Source organism: Acromyrmex echinatior, chromosome 12 (genome assembly GCF_024713525.1).
Source record: "Acromyrmex echinatior isolate Ae372 chromosome 12, ASM2471352v2, whole genome shotgun sequence".
NCBI lineage: Eukaryota > Metazoa > Arthropoda > Insecta > Hymenoptera > Formicidae > Acromyrmex > Acromyrmex echinatior.
The window spans coordinates 9,825,136-9,839,615 of NC_141863.1; the positions used below are offsets into that span (position 1 = coordinate 9,825,136).

At 44.8% G+C, this 14,480-nt stretch overlaps 5 protein-coding genes and 1 pseudogene across 5 annotated transcripts; 1 reads left to right on the forward strand and 5 right to left on the reverse strand.

Moving 5' to 3' along the window:
• Positions 1-385: 385 nt before the first annotated feature.
• LOC147907850 (uncharacterized) lies at positions 386-937 on the reverse strand (annotated as a pseudogene).
• LOC147907849 (uncharacterized) lies at positions 386-3,884 on the reverse strand. Its single transcript, XM_087411779.1, has one exon. It carries the CDS (start codon positions 3,506-3,508, stop codon positions 2,309-2,311), a length of 1,200 nt encoding a protein of 399 aa, XP_087267905.1. The 5' UTR covers positions 3,509-3,884; the 3' UTR covers positions 386-2,308.
• Positions 3,885-6,646: 2,762 nt separating this feature from the next.
• LOC147907851 (uncharacterized) lies at positions 6,647-7,740 on the forward strand. The gene has a single exon (XM_087411782.1). It carries the CDS (start codon positions 6,652-6,654, stop codon positions 7,738-7,740), a length of 1,089 nt encoding a protein of 362 aa, XP_087267908.1. The 5' UTR covers positions 6,647-6,651.
• A 1,226-nt stretch (positions 7,741-8,966) lies between these two features.
• Positions 8,967-10,202, reverse strand: LOC147907852 (uncharacterized). Its single transcript, XM_087411780.1, has one exon. The coding sequence runs from the start codon at positions 9,893-9,895 to the stop codon at positions 9,113-9,115; it is 783 nt and encodes a 260-aa protein (XP_087267906.1). The 5' UTR covers positions 9,896-10,202; the 3' UTR covers positions 8,967-9,112.
• A 113-nt stretch (positions 10,203-10,315) lies between these two features.
• On the reverse strand, positions 10,316-11,710 carry LOC147907853 (uncharacterized; the record flags this gene model as incomplete). Its single annotated transcript, XM_087411783.1, has 1 exon — positions 10,316-11,710. A coding segment is annotated over one exon (1,095 nt), but the record flags the coding sequence as incomplete, so codon positions are not given.
• On the reverse strand, positions 11,710-12,967 carry LOC147907854 (uncharacterized). The gene has a single exon (XM_087411781.1). The coding sequence runs from the start codon at positions 12,871-12,873 to the stop codon at positions 11,758-11,760; it is 1,116 nt and encodes a 371-aa protein (XP_087267907.1). The 5' UTR covers positions 12,874-12,967; the 3' UTR covers positions 11,710-11,757.
• Positions 12,968-14,480: the final 1,513 nt, after the last annotated feature.

The window sequence follows — 14,480 nt, forward strand, 5'->3', positions numbered from 1 at the left end:
CAGACAGTCACTGCAGAGTCCACTCCCTAAATGCGTAGCAATATTATAACGCGAATAAGAAATATTAAAGAAAAAAAGAAAGAAAAAAAAACCTATATAATAAAAAAATATTCTTACTTTCTTCACACCCTCTCCCTTTCCGTCCTCCTCCACAGCCTCATCGACATTGTCGATGAGATGGTTGAACGTTTTTGTGTAAACTTAAAACTTGTTTTTTTTATTTATTATATGATGTTTATATTACGTAGAAAAGTTATCGCTGTAGCGCGTCGAGATATAGGACGAATGGATGGATGGATGGATAGACGGATGAGAAGTAAAGAGAGTACATATATATAATGATATGAACAAAAAAAATTTTTTTTATTCACATATTATTACATCATTTCTTTTTTTTTTACGTATTAAAAACTAAACCCAATAGCTCACAATCGACGAGCTGATGTTTGTTAAAGATATCACTATCGCGTATAGCGTTTTTGGACGCGATGTTGGAGAATCGCGTATACTTGACATCAACCGTATCGACGAGTCGGGTTAATCGTTCGAACGTTACATCGATACATTCGTCAAACTCAAACATACGTCGTAGCGTCGTTTCGGTCATCCTCATGTGTACGGACGAAGAATTGAAACGTACGAGCGTAGCATCGTTCAGCATGCAAACGCTGACAGTTAGCCGTTCAACACTTATAAAATTATCCTTGTATTCGTTTCGCAGCATCTTGTAAACATTCCATCGCTACTCGTAGAGACCTTTCCACGTTTCGAGAGACAGCAGCAGTTCATGTCCGCGATGATCTCCCAGGGCGATTTCCACGTAACTCGGTGGACCAACGTTGATTTCAATTTCCAAAAATTTGTAGCCCGTAATCGTCAGATCGTAACGTCTGCCCAATAAACGCATTTTGCGATGCTCCATGCTATGTATATACATAATGTTAAAAACTTCTTTCTTTTGTATAGAATGTTAAAAACTTACATGTTATTGCAGTTCTTCTTCGTTTCGTACGATGTGTTGCTGTTTTCAGCGAAGTACATTTTTTTTTTCAACCGTTCGTACAAGCGAGTATCGCAAGACTAATTGCACCCGCGTAAATTGCGATATATATAAAACTTCTAGAATCGAAGAGGGGGTAACTCTCCCCTCTTTTTCTAAGAATTGCGAACCTGTCGCAACACGTTTTATCGAGTCTTTCTATGTTTTTTTTTATTTTTTATTTTTGTTCGCGAGTTTATCAATGCTTATACTTTATGATTTATATTTCGATGGCATCGATGACGTTGGTGATGAGCACGTTGGCGACTTTGACGCCTTTTCTCTAGGATATTCCCAATATCTCGCTTTTTCCTTCGAAGGAGGTGGACTTGGCGGACTTGGCGACAATGGACAGTACCCCTTTCGCTCGATTGATTTTCGACGTACATATTCTTTTATTCGATCCATGTCTTAACGCTCGTAACTGAAGCTTACGATTGAATGAAAAAAGTCTAATATACTGCCTATGTACATTATATGTACTGTCAGATGTACTGTCAGATCGGACATGTCGCGACACGTTTAACAGAAGCGTTGATGTTTTTGGATACATACATACATATGTGTTCATACATATACGTTCATACATATACGTTCATACATATACATTCATTCATACGAGTACATGTATTACAAAGGAAGAGAAAAAAGAAATACGTAATAAATAACGTTAACATATTTTTATTTAAAAAATTCTTTTGCAACCACCAGTTATATATTTTCAATTATACATATACATTTTCAGTTATACATTTTGTAACGCGCAATTCTGAACATGTTGTCCACATCGCATAATATTAGCAACATCCAGCTTGGTTAAAGATTCCAGGTTTTCGTAAACTACATCCGAGGTCTCGATGCACATGCGTTCTCGCTCATCGTTCAAAAGCAAGTTCCACAGCCACGTTCGTTTTTCGCGTCCCTTAACGTACACGATAGCATCATCTTCAAATACAGCTGCTGTGATCAGACGTTTCGCCTCGTTGTACGGGACCATACCGTCCTCCCATCGCAATCCATGGTGATAAGCAGTCAACCAGGAAGCGCAAGACCTGTCGGATCTTGTCAAAAATTTCCATGGCACGGAACTCGTAAAAATGTAATGTGTGAGAACGATTCCCTGTTTCAGCACCGCCACTTCCTTCACGATAAATTTCTTGTTAACGATGAATCCTTGCAGATCCACGAACGTTGGCACGAGCATGTTGTCGAGAAGACTGCGGTCGATTGCGACGTATCGTAGATCTTATATCGTGTTAGAGGTGCATCTTAGGTGATTTTGCGCACAATATTGGTCAATGGATTATACTGAACCACGCGATCGTGTATGATGAGACAATAGGCTGTTGTATTTGCGGGTACATCCTCTTTACATTCAAAGTCTAATCGCACGTCCACGGTGCCACTCTTGACTGATTCGTTCTGTCGAGAGCAATCGATGATCACGAATGGGCCATTACGTAAAAAAGTTGTAAAGATGAGACTCGGCTCGAGATACTCGTATCCGTAGTAGCCCTTGCAGAAACGCGCGTACAAGTCGTACAGAATCGCACATCTGTTTTTGTCAAAATCCAGATTCAAGTCATCGTACGGATAACATTCCGAATTCAGGTAAAGTTTCGCATTGGTTAATTTGCAGTCGTCGAATCGACTTACATCCTCGGACATGACATTTTTTCGACCTGTTTGCATAGCGAAAATAACGTAGCGCGGCTTCTCGAGTTGAGTAGCCGTCTTGATGGCCCACGAATGCTTGGTTGTGCTCTGCAAGAGTGGAAATTCGTACAGATCCCACGGGCGAAAAGCCATGCTCAGATATCGTCCGCTCTCCAAAGCGCGCAGCATCGACAGCTTATTTATCTCGCTCAATAACACGTGCGGCATTCGCCACTGTACTTTGAATAATTCGAGCGTTGGCTCTATCGCCGGATCTCCCGTCAGACAATTGTTGTCGTTGCGCGCTCGTATTAAAATCAACTCGTGACGAGCGTTGATCACCACGCGTTTGTAATCTTCGCAAAATCCCAGCAGTACGTAGAGCGGTACACAGAAATTAAAATATCCGGCTGCAGTAGTCTGCGCATCCCAGCCGGCATTCCGTAGAATCACGCTTCTGTCGGATGACACTGTTACATAGTTTTTGAGCGTGCTAGTTATACCCACATTTCTATTACGGTCAATCTCCACACCATTGAGTTCATATCGAATCTCATCGAAAATGAACGCGACGCAATTATTTCCCAATGCCACATGAGCACCCTGGACCACTTTGTTCTTCGTCAGTTTTCCCTCGACATATAGAAAGCTTTCGTACGGCAGTGTGTACAGATCTTGTTGCTGTATGGGTATTCTTATTTCGTCGCTGTATCCAAACGTGATGTTGGCGAACGGGCTATATGTGTGAGTTTCAATCTTGACGATGCGATCGTCGAAGATCGGCTCGTCTTTAATGTTTAAGATATCAGTCATCTCAAATGTTGCGCACCGCGAATCCCAAAGACTTTAAAAATGTAACGTTTGTCGCGCTGAGTTTCTTCTTTTTCTTCCTGATGCAGCTGGATGAGCGAGTGTTGTCGAGCTGTGGCGTCACCGACCTTGTAAAGGATGCGTTATCTCTCTGCGTACGCTCCGTTCCGTTCAGCACGAGCATCTCACGCTCACGTTATTACTGTCGCCGTCGTACGTGCAATCTAACGGTGATCTCTTCTCCTCGAAAATCGAGCAATCGTCCGTTCTGATCGACGATGCGTATCGTTAGATCTGTAATGCTCCGTGCGATGATCGGCAGGTAAATGATTTGCGTCGGCCTCTCCGATATCTTATATCCTGGCGCCACGCTCGGCGAAAATTCATGTATCGTGTGCGCGCTTTTGCCGTTGCTGTATGCACCTGCGGTCACGTTACACTCTAGGCGGATAACGTTTACATTCATTATGTTGATCGATACGTCCGATTCGTGCCACCTTCGCGGCTGCAGTATACGCTTCGCCGAGAATCCCAGCAGCGATCCAATGCTGTTGGACTTGTCAAAGTTTATTCTGTACGCATATCTAATCTCACATTTCATCATGTTGTAGTTTGCGCGAAGCGTAATTGGATATTCTCCACCCTCATCATCATCATCATCATCATCATCATCATCATCATCAGTGTTATTGTTATTGTCACCAAGCACTACTTCAACGGTTTCAAGTGCGTCGCGGTGCGGACGTTTTCGTAAAATCGCGCATTTCAGAAATTCATTTATTTCTCGCACTTCGTACGAACCTTCGGGAATTGTAATTTCCGCGTCGTCTTTGGCGAAATAAAATTTGTTGTTCGATTTGTTCACGTTCGGTATCGTGTGATAAGTCTCAAAAATCGCCAAACCGAGCTCGTAATCTCCGTCATTCAAATCTATGGCGAGGAAGTAATTCGCCGCGAGGACGGTGCTCTTTCCGCTCAGCGTAAGCGTCAACGACATGACGGAAAAAAGCGTTCGACTAATACTAAGATTTCACAGCGCCTCGTCGAGCTCTTTAAATTCACGCTCGTCTACCGTTTGTAGAAACCGCAGACACATCTGTCCGCAGAAATTTTGATCGTACGTCTGATAGGACGTGCGATTGTACTCTATCGTCGTAGCACCGTTCTCGAAATATCGCACCAGTTCCTTAGGCGGTCGAAGATTGCCGAAACTGTCAAAATACACGACGCGATTGTTCCTTTTCGCGTACGTTACCCAGTGAGTACCAGGCCCCGTCGCATCGTCCAGATTCACGATACCGCTTTCGTTTCGGCGCACACCGCTCGTCGGTAACGTGTTACGCATGAAAACGCCTCTAAAGTATGGTACACGCATACGTCTCGCGAGCTCGTTCAATTGTACATTGGTAGTTGCGCCAGACGGCATTTTTATCGTCTTTTTGACGTTTTTTTTTTCTTTGCAGCTACGCCCTGTCCATGTTTGTATGGACCGAGATACAGTCCGCGTCCATATTTGTACGGAGCGAGATACAGTCCGCGACCCTGTTCCATCGCGCGATCGTGACGTTGCAGCTCTTCGAGCTGACGTCGCGCGGTTTTGCTATCGTTTACCGCTTTCGCCACGCTGGCTGCTCCGCCGATCAAGGACTCGAGTGCGCCTAACATTGGTAGAAACGGTAACGCACCGCCTCGTTTCGCCGTCGGAAGTATCCGCTTTTTCATCACCTTTTTCTTCGTCGTCTTCTTCTTCGGTTTCATGCCCATGCCGATCTTGGTCTTGGCTTTCATCGCTGCCCAGACGGCAGCTGCGGCGGCTCTCTCGCCCAGAGCCGAATCTCTCGCGACGACGCGTCCTAGCGCTTTATCGGCGAGTACCTTGTCCGCCGTGTGTCTATCGGTGAGATCGTTGCTTCGAGAATACGCAATGTCGTGTTCTCGACACGCCGCGTCCAGCGGATTTATGCCCGCGTCACCTCTGGTTAATCGTTTCGTAAGTCGAGTGCCCGGACCGCAAAACTGGTAACCCGGAATATGTAACTCGAAAAGAAGCGCGTTTATCGCTCGATTTAGAAGACTGTCGTGCGATGCCGACATTCGTTACAATCTTCGGTGTGGGGCCGTCGATGTGCGTCCGCTGCCACGGCTGATTGTAGTGTTCGTCGCAGCGACGATAAGTTCGAACCTCCGAATCTGCCTTCACGTGTTCCGGAAGCTTGTCCCAGACGTGTTCGATGTATTCACCGTACACGCGTAAGAGTACGACCTTCGGTATATATTGTAACTGCTCGGCGCTCAAATCTCGAATATCGGAAGGATGACACAGCGCGAGATACATTTTGCTACTGCGCGATTCGCGGATTCGCACGCCTTTAAATAATCGTTCGAGAGCGCGTAGTCTTTAGTGTGAGCATGAAATTCGTGCTGCAACCGCTGACGATACGTGTCACAAACTGTGACGTGAAATCATAAATGATGTGAGGCAGTGCGGAGAAGCGCAAGCACGGCGAAATGCTGCCGAGTACTATACGCGCGATCATTTGCGGCCCGTCGAATTGTGGTAAAACCAACGTTCTCATAAGTTTGCTCGAGAGTCCAAATGGCGTACGTTTCGAGAACGTGTACGTCTACTCGAAATCACTGCAACAGCCAAAGTATCGATATCTCGAAAATTTATTTACATCTATCGATGAAATCGGCTACTTTACGTTTTCCAACAATAGCGACATCGTTCCACCGAACGAGGCGCGCCCAAATTCTATTTTTATCTTTGATGACGTGGCATGCGACAAGCAGGATGCGGTGAGAGAATACTTTTCGATGGGTCGCCACGCGAACGTTGACTGCTTCTATCTTTGTCAGACGTACGCGAGGATACCTAAACATCTGATACGCGACAACGCGAACCTGCTGATCCTGTTCAAACAGGATTGTACCAACTTGAAACACGTTTACAATGATCACGTGAACACCGACATGTCTTACGACGAATTTTGCGCGTTGTGCCGCGACTGTTGGCAAAAAAAATATGGATTTTTAGTAATAGACAAGGATAGTGCGCTTAAAGACGGGAGATACAGAAAGGGATTTAACGAGTTCGCAATACTGTAACGTGACTAGTCGTTGTTGATACTTTGCCAGAGACGAACATGGCTGATGTGCGCGAGCGTGAAAAAATCGCGAGAGAGATCGAGAAGACGAGCGAGTCGATCCGCAAGAAACATCGCGCTCTGAAAACCGGTAGAATCGAGGAAGACATGGCATTGGACAGACATTTTAAGCCTATTATCAAACCGCTGCGACAAATCGTTGACAGCTCCGATAAAGTGCACGCGATAAAGAGACAGTCGCGCGACGATGGCGCAGCGTCTGCCTCCAAGCGCGAGAGGAAGGAAGAAGAAGAGGAGAAGGAGGAGGAAGAGGGAGAGAAAGAGAGTGAGACGTTCGAGCGTTCCGCGATTCCGGATAAATCCGATGATCGATCGTATGATCGTGTACAGCCGATAACCTCCACTCCGCGTACGATGATCGTACCGACGATAGAATCGTTGGATAACGTTTTCGAAACGACGGACGACTCGCTAGCAACAAAGGTTCAAAATCAGTTGCAAACGTCGGAAGGTCGAGAGGCGTTGCAAGCCGGCTTGGGTCCGCTGGGTCAAAAGTACGTCGAGGCTGTCCTGAGGGGAGCGCGAGATAAACAGAAGAGTGGTATAGATTATGTATACGGCGTTTACCTACACAAGGATGGATTGATGTTTGGCAATAAACGTTTCGACGTGGATGATGCTGACAACATAATTATCGACGGCGTACGATACGCCGATTCACCCGATCTTTACGAGTTAATTTTCAAGAGAATTCCCGACGATCTCCTTTACACGGAAGACGATATGAACAAGTACAAGAGCATGCTGCTGGCGACGAATGCGCACAAACACAAGCATCATTCGCAGGGCCGATTATTGAGCAACAGGGGATACAAGTACAAATACGTAATCGCGCCGTTGATGTCGATCACACCCAAGAAACAGAAGAAGAAATCTGGAAAGGGATTACCTCACGCAATGACATTAAATGACAACGCGATCGATTACGTGCACTGGGACGATCCCAACGAGCTGGTGGATCGTCTACGATTGCTCGACGCTTCGCACCGAGCGGGCAACAACGCTCACGACAACGAGATGCTGTCGATTATCGAAGAACTTCGCGAAGCCGGTCTTATTATAAATTAAATCGCGTATCGACGAAACGAGTCAGTCGAGTGGCGTCAGCGAGAAAAAAAATACTTTTGTCCTTTGTATTACACGTCGAATCATGAAAAAGAAATCCAGCGAAAAGAGAAAAATTAGCTCCGAGAGACGCCGACTCGTCGAGGAATTGCACGCTCCGGCGAGAAGAAATTTTCCACGAAGACGCGTCATAGTTCGAGGATACGACGATTTATGGCAGGCTGATATCATCGAGATGCGTCCGTACTCGAGCTTCAACAGAGGCCACCACTACATACTCACCGTCATCGATGTGTTGAGCAAGTACGCGTGGGCCGTACCGCTCAAGAGCAAGGGTGGAAGCGAGACGGCTGATGCTATTGTTGAGATAATTCGAGCAAGTGGAAGATGTCCTAAAAATTTACAAACGGATATGGGGAAGGAGTTTTACAACGTCGATGTGCAGAAAATCTTGAAAAAACACAACGTTAATCACTATTTCACGTATTCGACGTTGAAAGCGTCGATAGTCGAGCGGTTCAATCGTACGCTCAAAAGCGACATGTGGAAGATGTTTACACTCAACGGCAATTACAAGTGGATCGACGAGCTGCCGCGTCTCGTATCAGATTACAACGCGCGCAAGCATCGCACTATCGGCATGCGACCCGCCAACGTAACTCCCGCGATCGCCGAAAGACTCTTGGACACGGTGTACAGCGTGATAAAAATCGCTGGTCCAGCAAAATTCAAAGTGGGCGATTCGGTACGCGTGAGCAAGTACAAGACGATTTTTGAGAAGGGTTACACGCCAAATTGGACCACCGAGGTGTTTACGATCGTTAAGGTACAGCGTACCAATCCCGTAACCTATCTACTCGAAGACTATCGCGGAAAATCCGTCGCTGGTGCGTTCTACGAGCACGAGTTGCATCGCGCTACTCATCCGGACGTGTATCTCGTGGAGAAAGTACTGCGCAGGAAGGGAGACAAGGTGTACGTCAAGTGGCTGGGATTCGATGGATCGCACAATTCATGGATACACAAAAACAATGTCATTTGATAAAATTTTTTCTACATATAAAAATATATCAATATAAATATATAAAATATATCAATATAAACGTTTTTTATTACTTCCCATTCATCATCATCATCTTCGTTTTGGAGTATACAAAAAAAAACATGAGATACATAAAGTAAGTAAAGTAAATTAGAATACTAGTATATAATACGTATATAAATGTTAAAAACATGTGATATGTATTATATGAAAGTACAATAATCGTAATACATAAAAAAATAATACTTGTATAAATGTAAAAAAAAAGTGTAAAAGTACAATAGTAATACATAATAGCATAATACATATAATATACACAATACATATATTGTATTACAAAGGTATCCGCCAATGTCCCCATGGTAACGTCTCCGTCAAGTCCGGTACGACGTATCGTTTGTCGTCATATGGACTCAGAGCGATCTTCGATTCGGATATCGTGTACACCTCGTGTAATTTAGATCGTATACACGATTGACGGCGAGTCATTTCAATCTCTTCGTTCAAACACCGCGTATAATCGTCGAACGTTATCGTTCGCGCTACGACGTTATTCTTTACGCCTTTCGCCTTTTTAATGTCCTTCTTGCCATCCACTCTCACCGCGTACATCTTCGCTCTAAGTCCAACAAATTCGGTCATTAATACACCGTTGTTCTCATCCTTCATCAGGCCGAGTACTTTTTTGTTCGCGAGAGGCATATCGTACGCGTTGTCTGCCGGATAATCGCTCGTGTCGAATCTAGCGATATCGCGTTTCATAGTCTCGTAAACATTGTCGCATTCTATATAGTAAATGAGACTATCCGTGTCGGTGTACATGATCTTGCATTTGTCGCGATACATCGGTGACATGTACTCGTGATGAAATTCGTACAAACAGACTTTCGATATGTCAAGTATGCACATACCCACGTAAATCGGCTTGTTGAATTTCACCTCGAGTTTGCGCATTTCGACGGCAATCAAATTTTCCGCAAAGACGCTGCGGCTGTGAAAATTCGGTTTCGCGATCATTGCCTCCGCGCCGTACCGTCCGTCCCATTTTGTTATTAATTTTACATCAACGTGGTTGCGCACATTCTCCATGGTCTTACCGAATACTGCGTTGTTCATTAGCTTATACAAATTTTTTTCGAAATCGTTTTTCGCGAACGTTCTAAATTGTGTATTGAGTTCAATGTAATCGCAGAGCCATGGAGATTGAGCGAATTGTAGCACTCGATGGATCTTTATTACGCGAAGACCGTGACGAGTACATTGCTGCAGGTTGCGATAATGGATGACGTAACGCTGCTTATCGTACAACGTCGCTAGAAGTTTATCTTCGCGCTTGCCAGGCGGTTTATCGCGCGTTGGACAGAAAGGTAGGTCAGTGTGTCGGTCGTGTAGATGCTGCGGATACTCGAGATCGACCTCGAAAATATAACCGGTAGGTGAATCCGGAGCGATCGCGCTCAAAGTTCGCAGCATCTTCGATCCATCGAAATTCTGTGTATGGTAAAGATTGACACATTGCGCATCCGTACAGATTATTCATATCGTAGTACATCAAGTACGACGACGGTTTCGATGGATCGAACGAATACATGTACTTGTTATTAGCCTGCGCGTATCTGCCGGAGCATTGACTGAGGCCGCCGCGTATACCGCGCTCGATGAACATAACCATATCAATGTCGGTGAGCAACTCGAATCTTATGCGTGTATATTTCAGCATGGCGTCCCACGTGAAACCTGGCAATGTATAATAATGCGCGGGATCGAGACAGTAACTCGCGATGCAGCTATTGCGGAAATTTTCGAAAATGTCTGCTAATAACAAGACATCAGTTTTCAAGTACAGATCACTGTACTCGTTCGAATGGAGAATCGTTTCCAGATGTTCGCGGCGTGAGCGTAATCGCTCTCGGATACTGTATCGCCTGTCAACGAACTGAAAAATAATTCGCGCGGTAGTAAGCGCGTGTCCTGCAATTTTTCGACGCAATCAATGTACTCGTACGGAAAGACACCTTTTCGTGTGAGTAATTCAAATTCTTCATCTGATAATGTTGGAAATTCGGAACGTACAATTTTTAATTTATCTTTGTCGAGATACGACGCCAATTTATCAAGACTTGCATTTAAAAATTTGAAAGAATCAATGAATCTTAATTTTATGCAATTTTTCTGAAAATTCTTTTCATTTGTGTCTTTGGTGCTATCGACATGTTTAGTGAATGAAATATATTTTTCTTTAGTTATCGGTAGTATATCTACATGTCCACCGTACGCGGTAGCAATTTCCTTAATTATAAAATGCGCGTCGTAGCCTGATAAATTGTGAAATACGACTGGAATATAAAACGAATTTTTATAATTTAAATTACAATTCGAATGCGCTGGACCACGATATCTACCGGTGAGATGACAATGATCGCGAACCCGCATGTCGTCCGGCGCGAACGGTTTCTCGCAGATGTGACAACGCGTCGCGCTACGGTATGCCTCCCATTGCTGTTTAGATAACGTTTCCATGGGCACTTTGGTGGATACGATATTTTTCACGCGATGCGCCAAATCGTTGAGTTGTCGCGTGAACCACGCTATACAGTCTTCATCGCGACGGAAGTGATACGACGATAACGCGTCATCGTACGCACATCGCACGTAGTAGCCTATACTAAACGCGTCATGCTGTTGATACGCGTACGACGATGCATCTTCCTTGTCGGATTTCGTCTTGCGTAAGACGCATTCCAGATCGGCGTAGACGATGAACGGTACTCGTTCTCGATTGTTATAGTTGTCGAATTCGAGCCACCTGTCGTCCTCGCTCGGCAGTCGGATGGCGCAGTTGTTGATCTTCTGGCAGTCCACTTCATGCAACTGCAATTTTTCGCACGAACTGAAGTAATGAAGGCACCTACAAATAATAAAGAAATTTTTCTATTTTTTTTTACTGTTTTTTTTATTGACTATTTTTTTTATTATACTTACCGATCACAAAAATATTTCCTGCTCTCGTTCCTAGTAATTTGTGATCTTACAAGGCGGGATAGATTTTTTATCCACGCAAAGTGTCTAATGTTGTCGTTGCGTGAATGTTGTAGGTACAGGAGATTGACATGCTTCTCCTTCTTGTCATTAGTGAGCTGCAGAGGAAAGACCTGTCTATTTTCGATGCTGTAGACGTTGATCGATACCGCGTTCAACCGTTCGAATTTCGGAATGTCTTTTAATGTCATTGGAAATTCGATACCCGCAAGATTTAATACTGCGGTGTAATGCGGATATGATGATTCCCGATTTACATGTCTTTCTGCGGGGTACAGAGCGGCGACCACCGACCACGCGAAACATGCATTGTCCGTCGAATAAACACTGACCACCGCTCGTTTCGTCGCTATTTCTCGTGGCACTTCGATGTGACATCCCGCGTGCATTGGATTATGCTTATTCACATTCACTATCAAATTGAGGATTCGCGACAATGCCCACCCGCTGTCGCGTTCCTGGAATTCTTCGAGCGATGCTAGGATAGGCTCGACGACGTGTCGCTCGTACCACTCGCGCATATCGGTGCAACGATATATCTCGCTGTTCTTTGTAATTATGCTCTTATTAGCACGTTTATCCTTCGTCGCAAACTCGCCATTGAACGCGGTGTTCACTTTTACACTGCCGTGTCTTTCTACAGCGTCTCGCACTCGCTCGAGCACTACATCGCCAGCGTCTTCTAAAAACCGCCGCGGCTCGATGTGATTAGAGTTTATCACCGCACCTGTCAATATACGGCTCTCAAACGCGGCATCGATCTCTCGCCAGACAAGAGATCGTTCGTTGCCACTCGCGTATTCGCCACTCGCGTACTCGCCACCAATGTGCACGAAACGTCGCTCCAATTCCAACTTTGCACCCGCGAGTCGCGCGATCCTCGCCACCGCGGATTGTCTGTATCCAATGGTGAGGCGCGGACGCTTGGCACGACAAAGTTCTTCGAGCTGCTTGATGTATTCGTCGCACTGTTGCAGCCATGAGAACTCCGTCAGAGTAACGACCTTGTTGCACTGTTCCAGCAATTCGCGTTCCACTCGCTCGTGATTTTCCATGTTTTTTTTTTTAATGTGTGCAAAGTGGACATATGCTGCACGAGAATATAATGTACAAAGGTAATCTGCAATTTGTGCACGACCTGCCGTCTAGCCTACCGAAAGAACCGGTCTCACCCTGACGTGATACATTCCTCCATCGTTAATGTCAGCTATACGAATCATGCATGATGTACATACGGTTAAAGAACCACCCGTTGTATAATAATTGTGGATTACACAATGCTGAGTACGAGCATTCAATGTACGAATTTCTGGAGACGACACGAATTTTTCTACGCGATCCATTTCATATTCGCTCATATCACTAGCACATCCATTATCGTCGGATAGTATTTCTTCGTCGGACGACTCTTGGTTCATTATATTCTCAAAGTCTACTTCCACTTCATCAAACACTTCGTCTCTAATATTCGCGAACTGTTCCTCGTCCACATTTCTAATATATTCTGCTACGTCGATTCTCTCCTCAATGTTACCGATATTCTCGAACTCTACATCGTCCATTATGTCCACAAATTCTATTTCCAATGCTTCAAATAACTTGTCTGCATTTACATCATCCATGTCCGTTTTTATGATATCAGCCATACTTTTCGCATTACACTTATTGCGATTCGGTAATTTTTAAAAACGTCAACTGAGATGCCGCGCGCTTATGACCTATTATATATTCTATTTGCGACTTCTTTGTCCTTTTGTCTACCCTCCCTATTGGGTTGCAGCATCGACGTGTCACCGATCTCTTCTTACAAAAAATATCGTTATCAGTTTCTCTCTCTCTTAACGCATCGCGACGTGTCACTCGATCTCACGGTTCTTCCTAGATAAATATCATTATCAACGTTTCTGACTTTCTTGAAAGAAAGAACTGTAAGAATGCAGTATGATTTCATTATCTATCCCTCATTGAAGGCGCTTTGTGTAGCAGCCGATACATCGATGATGTGCCACCGATCTTCTAGACAAAAATCCACGTTATAGTGGACGCATTTTTTTAGGGTGAATGTTGGGGTGGGTGTTGGAGTGATGGCGCAACGCATTTTTTTTTTTCGACAGTTCGAAACGCACTTTAGGGTGGACGCGGGGTCCACGCGGTGGTGGCACTGATGCCTGCGGCGATGGGGTGTTGGGTGGCGGCGGTTCCAATAATATGTGACACCACAACATGGCGATACGTATAATCATATCAGTAAACACTGATAGCGCTGGGACTCATCATATCAGTAAACACCGATAGCGCCTTCCCTCCCTTCCCCGCGCCTATCAGTACTCCCCGCGCCTACTCCCCCGCGCCTATGAGTATCCCCCGCGCCCCGCGCCCCCCTCAGAGGACTGGGTTAGAACCGCCAATGTATTAACTACTCATAAAATATGATATACTATAGTAAAACATGATGTACTATAGTAGCAATATATTATAGTAGCTTGCAAATAGTTAGACGTCAGCATAACTGCTGTTACATAGCCTACCAGCAAAAAAAACTAGGACTAAGACAACGATGCAATGAATAGTGAAAGAATAGTTAAAATCTTATACATACGCACGCACTCACACAGGCGCAAGCACCTACACACATACCAGTTACAGTCTCTCTTAAATACTA